Source organism: Erinaceus europaeus, chromosome 16 (genome assembly GCF_950295315.1).
Source record: "Erinaceus europaeus chromosome 16, mEriEur2.1, whole genome shotgun sequence".
In the NCBI taxonomy this organism is placed as follows: domain Eukaryota; kingdom Metazoa; phylum Chordata; class Mammalia; order Eulipotyphla; family Erinaceidae; genus Erinaceus; species Erinaceus europaeus.
The window spans coordinates 3,695,822-3,704,635 of record NC_080177.1 but is presented as its reverse complement, the minus strand read 5'-3'; the positions used below and the strand labels follow the sequence as shown (position 1 = coordinate 3,704,635).

Here is an 8,814-nt window from a genome sequence, read left to right as displayed (position 1 = left end):
TTTTGCCCTGCATGTGGGGAGGAGAGGCTTGAACCCAGATCCTTGTATACTGTAACGTGTGCACTTAACCAGGTGTGCCACCACTCAGCCTCACTGCTCTTTCTGCTTCCATTTTTTTCTAGCTGAAAAAATGATAGCGTGGTCCCATAAAGCCCTGGAGATGACGGCAAAATGATCTCGATGATGATAAACACAAGACAGGACAACAGCCTCAGAAATCAATCCAAGGACAAAATATGCATTTATTGAAACTGCTCTGGGCTAGCCTGGGCTTCTAGGGAGCAAAAGGCAAATTTAAAGAGAAACACACTCGTAGAATCAGCGGCCCAGTGTATGCCTGGGTCCGAGAAGGTGCTCTCTCCAGAGCTGCCAGAGGAACTCTGCTTTGCCTGGCCTCAGCACCGGCAGTGAGGGAATAAATAGGTTATTTACAATTCAAGTAAAAAGCAGTGTTGTCGCTTAGGCTTTTATCTCCCCCACCCCCGCCATGGACACAGGGTAGTGGCAGGGGGTCTGGCTGGTGTCTTGAGGAGCAAGTCCCAGAACTCAGCTCTCAGGGATTCTTGGACCTCGGGCATCAGACCATCCAGGTTGTGGGGGGTGGGAGGGTTGAAATCATTCGAGAAGGCGGGGCACGCTTCGAAGTTGCAGTTATCCCGAGGGAGGCCCGTTTCTTTCCTGTTTCTTGGCAAGAACGGGACCTGGAAACCTCCAGGTTCTTCATGTGGCCACTCTTGGGTGCCCACCAGCGGTAGGGGACAGGGACAGCGAGTAAAAGCATGAAGAAACCGGCGAGCGAGCGAGAGAGCCCAGAACAGCTGACCTTAAATTACCCGGTGACAGAGGACTGCCACGTGGGGACGGGGGGACGGGAGCAGGGGGAGCACCACCAGGAGACTCAGTCCTGCTGAGTCCCCCTAGGAAGCCTCAGGAGGGTGTCCCCACTACGCCGGCGCTGACCGCCCCGGCTGGCCCTCTGCTGCCTCTGGGCGGCCCCCGCTCCCCGGACGGTGCCCCCAGACACTGAGGCCTGGGCAGGGGGCGCGCTCCGGAGGTACTGGAAGGCGCTCTGGCGGCCCACCTGCCGCTCCATGCAGTTGAAGGTCAGGGCCACCCCCACACTGGCCTTCATGACCCTGGAGGCACCGTCGGATGTGCCGTCGAAGCAGCGGCCCAGCGCGATCTCCTTGGCCGTGCGCGGGTCCTGGTCGGTCACGGTGTAGATGCCGTAGTTGTGGCCCAGCGGGTCCAGGGGCGCCAGCATGGTGTACTCGCTCGTGTCGTTGTTGACGGCCAGCGGGAGGTGGTTGGCCAGGTACTCGTGCAGCATGGGATTGACCCCGGCCCGCCGGCAGCTGCCCTGGGGCACGATCTTGACCAGCGTGCGGTCCACGCGGTCCTGGTCGTAGAGCATCCCGCCACACTTGAACTCCACGCAGGCGGCCGACACACCGGGCTGCTCCCCGTCCCGAGTGCTCTTCACGTCTCGGATGCCGTACAGCTGGCCCACCGTCCGCCGGTGGGTGCCTCCCATGTTCCTCGACCTCACATTCACCTCCAGCGGCCCAACGATCTTGACCTTCATATAGCAGGCCCGGAACTCCATGGGCTTGGGCCACCAGGCCAGGTAGTCCGCCGTCCAGCTCAGGGGGTCGTCCTCGTTGAAGGGCACGGTGTTATAGTCGTAACGGTCGCCCTCAATCTGGTAGAAGCGGAAGTGGGCAGCCGTCGGGGGGGCCTCCTCGCAGGCCCGGAGGTTCTCGAAGGCGTACACGGGGCCCCGGCTCTCCTCGGCCGCGCCGGGCCTGGGCTTGGCCATGTTGATCTGGAAGGCCGTCTTCTTTAGCCGGGGGTCCTCGTGGTCCGTCCGGCGGTACTTGAGCCTCCCCAGGTAGGGCTGGGGGACCCCGATGGCATTGGGGTTGAACTTGGGAGCGGACTCCACGGCCTCCAGCTCCTCCCCGCCCAGGCTGGCCAGGAAGTAGGCGGAGTAGGCGTCCGGGGACAGCGCGTCGCAGAAGGCCGGCAGGCAGGCACCGTTGGGGCCCGTGAGGACGCTGTCGAAGCGGCCCCAGGCCCGGGGGTTGGAGGAGAAGCCGGCCCTGGGTTCCAGGTTGATGACGGACACCACCACACCCTGGATCTGCTCGCTGGGTAGGAAGCGTTGGCCACGGTAGGCCCTGACCTTGACGAAGCAGCGACGGGCCTCGGGTACGTCCAGGTTGAAGAGCCGCCGCTCTCGGATCTCCATGTTGCCCACCAGGAAGACCCTTTCCTCCCGCCGGCCCCGCGCCCGCCCCCCCTGCACCTGGAAGCCCCCCTCGTCCTCCCACAGGCCCGTGTCGGGGTTGAGCGACCAGAGCCGCATGGCGGGCAGGTGCTCCGACATCCGCACCTGCTCAGCATCCAGCCGCACCTTGACCCGACCCACGTTCAAGGGCTCTGAGGCCGCCTCGTCGCGGAAGTCCACCGAGAACATGCCATAGGTCCGGAGTGGGACGGTGTCCCCGTCGTCACCAAGGAAGTTGAAGTCGCTCTGGGCGGCCGCAGCTGTGCGCATGTCCCGGGGGTCCAGGAAGGTAACGCTGGCCTGCACCGGGCCCAGGTAGGGCTCCCCATTCTGCCGGTAGAAGCTTCCGGAAGGGATCTCCAGCTCGGCCACTGGGTCCTCGCCGGTCACCTCGCCCAGGGGGATGACGTTGGTCGAGGCGGCGTCCAGGGTGACGGGCGCCTTGCGGCGGAGGACCTTGACCTCGTGGAACACGGTGCCACCCCGACGGCTGAAGGGTAGCACCTTGGTGGTGTTGAGGAACTTGTGCAGCCGGTCCACGAAGGTCAGCACCAACCTCTCCAGCCCAGTGGGCACGGGCAGCGTGAAGGTGCCCTTGTAGCCCGTCATGCCCACGAGGCTGCCCCCCAGGTACACGTGGCCGAAGCGCAGGGGCTCCCCGTTGTCGGCGGCGCTGACCCGGCCGCGCACCAGGCTGCGGGTCTCTGTGCAGTGCTGGCAGCCGCAGGCCCGGGCCACCCGCGTGGGCAGCGTGTAGCCGTCGCACTGGATCTGATGCTCCTCCGTGCGGGCCAGGCCGCAGCAGTGCCCGGGCGAGTCCTGGCAGCGGAGGGCCGGGTCCCGGGGGCCCGTGCAAGGCCTGGCCGGGCAGTGGCCCACGTCGTAGTAGAAGGAGTTGGTGGCGTTCTGGAAGCAGTCGTGGGGCAGGCGGATGAGGTAGCTCTCGGGGGTGGGGTTGCAGGGGGGCTCCTTGGGATCTGGGGGGAGAAGACGGGGTGGAAGCACGAGTTTATCTCCTGAACCCCTGGGACTCCAGTGGCTTTATTTTAGTGAGAGATAGAGTGAAGTAGACCAGACCGGGGCTTAGATATGGCTGAAAGTGGTGCGGGGGATTGAACCTGGGACTGCAGAGCCTAGGGTATGAAAGTTTTTCGAAAGGGGCAGGGTGGTGGCGCACCTGGTTGAGCGCAAGGACTTGGGCTCCCCACCTGCAGGGAAAGCTTCAGGAGTGGTGAAGCGATGCTGCAGGTGTCTCTCTCTCCCTCTCTATCTCCCCCATTCTCAATTTCTGGGTGTCTCTATCCAATAAGCAAATAAAGATAACAAAAAAATTCTTTAATTAAAAAAAAAAAAGCCGTTCACAGAACCATTATGCTGTGTTGCCAGCAACCCCAGTGGTGGTTTTCATAGCGTAGGTCCATGGCCCCCATTCTCACAGAGTGGTTACACTTAATGCTGTTTGTTTTTTATTTAATAGTTTACTGATTATTATATTATATTATGGAATTTTATAGTAGTCAAATTACAGACCTCTATCTTCAAAATAGTAAAGGATGTTTAAAATACTAAAAACCTTAACATTTAAAATTTTTAAATAATAAAAGCGGTCAGGGAAGTATCTCAGCGATAACAGGCTTCATACATATAAGGTCCTGGGTCCCACCCCCGCCAGCTGTAATTATATGGATAATATATATTTTATTTTATTTTATTTTATTTTATTTTATTTTATTTTATTTTATTTTATTTTACCAGGCACAGCTGAGGATTGAACCTGGGACCTCAGAGTCTCAGGCATGAAAACTGCTATTTTCATATCACTGTGCTATATGTCTTATTATTATTATTTTTTAAATAAAAGATGGAAACATAGAGGCAAAGAGAGAGAGAGTGAAGGAGACCACAGCACCAAAGCTTCCTTCAATGTGGTGGGGACCAGGCTCAAACACGCGTTGCCCACACGACAAAGCAGCACACTAGCCAAGTGAGCTATTTTATCAGCCTGATAATATTAACAGTAACAACATGCAAGTGGTGTGAGTAACAGCATCCGGCACTCCCTCCTCCAAGCCAGCTCTGGCCAGCTCACGCCTGCCTGCCAAGCTCCCCTCCCTCCCCCTCTGCTCACACCTACTCCCTGCTCTCCTTGCCACCACCTCCACCTCCACCATACGGCTGCGGCAACCTGGGCAGCAAATGAGGATCTTCTGGGGGAGTTTTGAATTTTTTAAATTTTATTTATTTTACTTTGGAAAGAGATGCAGAGAGAGAGAAAGACAGAGAGAAATACCAGAGCACTGCTCAGCTCCGGCTTATGGTGGTGTGGGGGATTGAACCTGGAGTTTTGAATTCTTTTTTTAAAGATTTTTTTAAAACTTTATTTATTTATTTTCCCTTTTTTAAAAATTGTTTTATTGATTGATTTACGAGAAATGATAGGAGAGAGAGAGAGAGAGAAAGAAGCAGACATCACTCTGGTCCATGTGCTGCCTGGGATTGAACTCAGGACCTCATGCTTGGAGTCCAATGCCTTATCCACTGTGCCACCTCCCAGACCACTTATTTTCCCTTTTGTTGCCCTTGTTGCTTTATTGCTATAATTATTATCGTTGTTGCCATTGGTGTCATCATTGTTGGATAGGACAGAGAGAAATGGAGAGAGGAGGGGAAGACAGAGAGGGGAAGAGAAAGACAGACACCTGCAGACCTGCTTCACCGCCTGGGAAGCGACTCCCCTGCAGGTGGGGAGCCGGGGCTCGAACCGGGATCCTCACTCCGGTCTTTGCGCTTTGTGTCACGTGCGCCTAACCTGCTGGCAAGCAGACAAACACAAATTTATCATGTCAGAGAGACACCGGAGCAACACTCCATCACGTGCGGTACTGCGGATCCAGGGGTTGAACCTGGGACCTTGTGTACACCAGGCATGTGCTCTGCCGCCTCGCCGACTGGCCGGGCCCCGACTCGCCTGTGGGCTTACCTGTGACGGTCAGCTGGGCCACCAGGGACTTGGCGGCCCCCGCATCACTCTGGGCCTTGCAGAAGTACTCTCCCGCTTGCTCCCTCCGCAGGCCCCGCAGCAACAGCTTGCTCTCGTGGTTGTAGAGGGCCGGGTCCAGCAGAGAGTTGTTGTGGTACCTGGAGGGGTGTGGGGGGCATTGGGGCAGGTGGGGCCTAGGGGACAGAGGTGCCCCCCTCATGCGGGCGCCACCCGCAGCTCCCCCGAGGGCCCTGGGTGGCCGTGGAGTCAGAGACTTAAGCCCGAGTCACACCCCACTGGCCCATCTGCGGCTCCCAGGCACGCCATCTCACCTCTCTGAGCTTCAGCTGCCAGGAGGTCTTTCGCACAGAAGCAGAGGGGCTGGGAGATGGCTCATTGGGCAGGGTACACGCCTTGTCATGTGCAAGGCTCTGGGCTCAAACTCTGGCGCCACAGGGGAGCACCGCAGCACTGGGGGAAGCTCCACAGGTGGTGGAGAGATGCTGTGGTGACTCACTCTCTCCTCTCTATTTTTATTCATTTTAGATAGAGATAGAGATAGAAATAGAGAGAGAGAGAGAGGCCGCAAGACCAAAGAGTCCTTCAGAGAAATAGGAGTCAGGGCTCGAACCTGGGTCTTGTTCATGGCAAAGCAGAACACTAACCAAGTGAGCTATTTTGCCCACCTCACTGATTACTTTTTGAGACAATATCTATTATTACTCATTTTATTTTATTTATTGTTTGATAGAGACAAAGAAATATGGAGAGGGAGACAGAGAGAGACCCCTGCAGCCCTGCTCCACCATTTGTGACGCTTTCACCCTGCAGGTGGGGACCAGGGGCTTGAACCTGGGTCCTTGTGCACTGTAATGTGAGCAATTAACCAGTTGCATCACCACCTGGCCCCACTTGAAAAAAATATTTATTAATTATAATTAGTGAGAGAAAGAGAGAGAAGGAGGGGGAGAGGAAGAGAGGATAGGAGCATCACTCCAGCACAGGCAACAATGGTGACAGATAGCAGGACTCATGCTGAGGGTTCAAACACTTTATCCACAGTGCCCCTCCTGGGTCATTGATAACCTTATTTATTTATTTATTTATTTATTTGTTTATTTATTTATTTATTTATTTTTGCCTCCAGGGTTATCGCTGGGGCTTGGTGCCTGCACTATGAATCCACTGCTCCTGGAGGCTATTTTTCCCCTTTTGTTGCCCTTGTTGTTTATCATTGTTGTTGTTGTTGTTGTCATTGCTGTCGTTGTTGTTGGATAGGGTAGAGAGATATCAAGAGAGGAGGGGAAGACAGTGAGGGGGAGAGAAAGACGGACACTTGCAGACCTGCTTCATTGCCTGTGAAGTGACTCCCCTGCAGGTAGGGAGCTGGGGGCTCGAACTGGGATCCTTACGCCGGTCCTTGCACTTTACACTATGTAGGCTTAACCAACCGCGCTACTACCCAGCCCCTGACCTTTATTTATGTATTTATGTATTTATGTGTTTGTGTATTTATGTGTTTATGTGTTTGTGTACTTATGTATTTATTTATGACATTCAGAGATAGGTGGAGAGTGAGAGAGGCCACAGCTCTGATTCCTTCAATGCAGTAGGAGACGGGGCTCAAACCTGGGGCACGCACATGGCAAAGCAACACACTGTTCAAGTGAGCTATTTTGCTGGCCTGCATTGATCATCGTTGTTTTGTAACAGAGATCAATTTATTGACTTTTATGAGACAGGCCAGCTCTGGCACATGCGGTGCCTGGGTTTGAACCGGGGACCTCCATTGTTCGAGTCCTGTGCTCTGCTGCAGAGCCGGCGCTGGGCCTACTGATCTTGGTCGCACAGACCATCCCAGACACGGTACCAGGCTGCTGCCAGGCGAGGCCGTGGGCGATGCACTCACCACAAGTACTTGTCGGGGCTGGGCTTCCCGGTGGCCTTGCAGCACAGGGACACGCTCTGGCCGGCTTTCCGCACCTTCGTCTCAGGGCTCGTCACCATGAACGGAGACTCTGTGGGAAGGAGACGAGCCTGTTCCTTCTGTCTCTCTCTGGTGCCGGTGCCTCACGTGCGGGTGAACGCACGGTCCCATGGCTCCTGGACCAGTGCTTCCATTTCAGGTGAAAAGAGAGGAGAGGGAAAGGGGGGTGGGCGTGGCATAGCTGGTTAAGCACACATAGTACAAAGCACAGGACTTGCTCAAGGATCCAGGTTCGAGCCCCCAGCTCTTCACCTACAAGGGGTTCACTACACAAGCGGGTGAAGCAGGTTTGCAGGTGTCTCTTTCTCTCTACCTCCCCTTCCTCTTTCAATTTCTCTCTGTCCTATCCAATAAAAAGGGAAACAATGGCCTCCAGGAGCGGTGGATTTGTAGTTCCAGCATGGAGCCCCAGCAATAACCCTGGGGGCAAAAAAAGGGGGGAAGAGCACCATTCTACTATCCATAGAGCTCCCCCCTCTTCCCTATGGCACTTCCATGTGGTGCCAGGCCGCAAACCTATTTTTGTTGCTGTGTCAGGTTCTCCACAGCCCCACCCCTCTGGATTCTCGGATGCTTACTCAAGGGTCTGTGCTCCACCCTTTTGGCGGGCAGCTAGCTGGCCCAGAATGGGGGGCTTCCCCTTGTACCCTTTCCATCTGGCACCTGTTCTCCTGGCCTGTCCAGCCACACCTGGACAGGACAACAGGCAGCCCTGAGGGCCTTGTACCCACCCACAAGGACCCCAAGTACCAGGCTGGCACAGGGCAGTGCTGCAAGCTCTGCTGTGCCCTCAGGATCTCCGCCTATTCTGACCAGCTATTGTTGTTATTATTATTATTATTATTGTTACATTCCCCCAGCTTCCTTCTCTTTCTCTGCCATCCAAGTCTCACTCAGCATTGCAAACGGCTGATGTGCTTTGGATCAGGTGGTCAGGGAGGGACTCGGACACTTGAGCCAGTGAGTGGAGCCCAGATCTGGGGGAAGCCGTTTGAAGCAGAGTCCATGGCTATGCAAAGGCTCTGAGGCTGGTGAGCTCCAGGGAGCGAGAGGCGCAGAGGGGAGGTGTGTGTGTGGGGGTGCTGGCAGGAGGGTCTGGTGGGCAGGAGAGAGGCATGGAGCAGAGAACAGAGAGTGGGGACAGCGGGCATCTCAGGGCCTTGTGGGTCATAGGAAGGGTGTGGGCCTTGCTCTGAGTACCCCTGTGAGCCCTTGGCCTGCAGCCCCAGCCTGGGACGCTAGGACACCCCCTCTCCCCGCACCTCCATTCCCGGCCCCGCACCTGCCCTGGAGAGCTCAGCGCTGACCGTGGCTGCCCTCAGGCTGGTCTTGGGCACTGTGAGCACGGCAGGCACGAACTTGACCTTGGTGACCTTCAGGGAGCTCCTGCCATCGGGGCACAAGCCTGGGACCCGGAACCTGCCATGGCCATCCGTCTGGGTCAGCGTCCTCGGTTTCTTGCCCAGGAGGTGGACGGTGGCCCCGGAAGCTGGGGCGCCCCCTGGGAGGGACACGACCCCGTGCAGCACAAATTCCGGGCACATGCAGGAGTCGCAG

The 8,814-nt window shown here is 56.3% G+C and overlaps 1 protein-coding gene across 1 annotated transcript in view; it reads right to left on the bottom strand.

The window, feature by feature from the left end:
- Positions 1–222: 222 nt before the first annotated feature.
- Positions 223–8,814, bottom strand: part of CILP (cartilage intermediate layer protein) — a 21,100-nt gene continuing 12,508 nt past the window's right edge. Inside the window, exons 6-9 of the mRNA XM_007532372.2 lie at positions 8,540–8,814; positions 7,180–7,288; positions 5,271–5,428; positions 223–3,267 (exon numbers count right to left, since the gene is read on the bottom strand). The exon at positions 8,540–8,814 is cut by the window's right edge and continues 40 nt beyond it. Coding sequence (XP_007532434.1) covers positions 899–3,267; positions 5,271–5,428; positions 7,180–7,288; positions 8,540–8,814 — 2,911 coding nt within the window. The 3' untranslated portion in view covers positions 223–898. The remainder of the gene's footprint in view (positions 3,268–5,270; positions 5,429–7,179; positions 7,289–8,539) is intronic.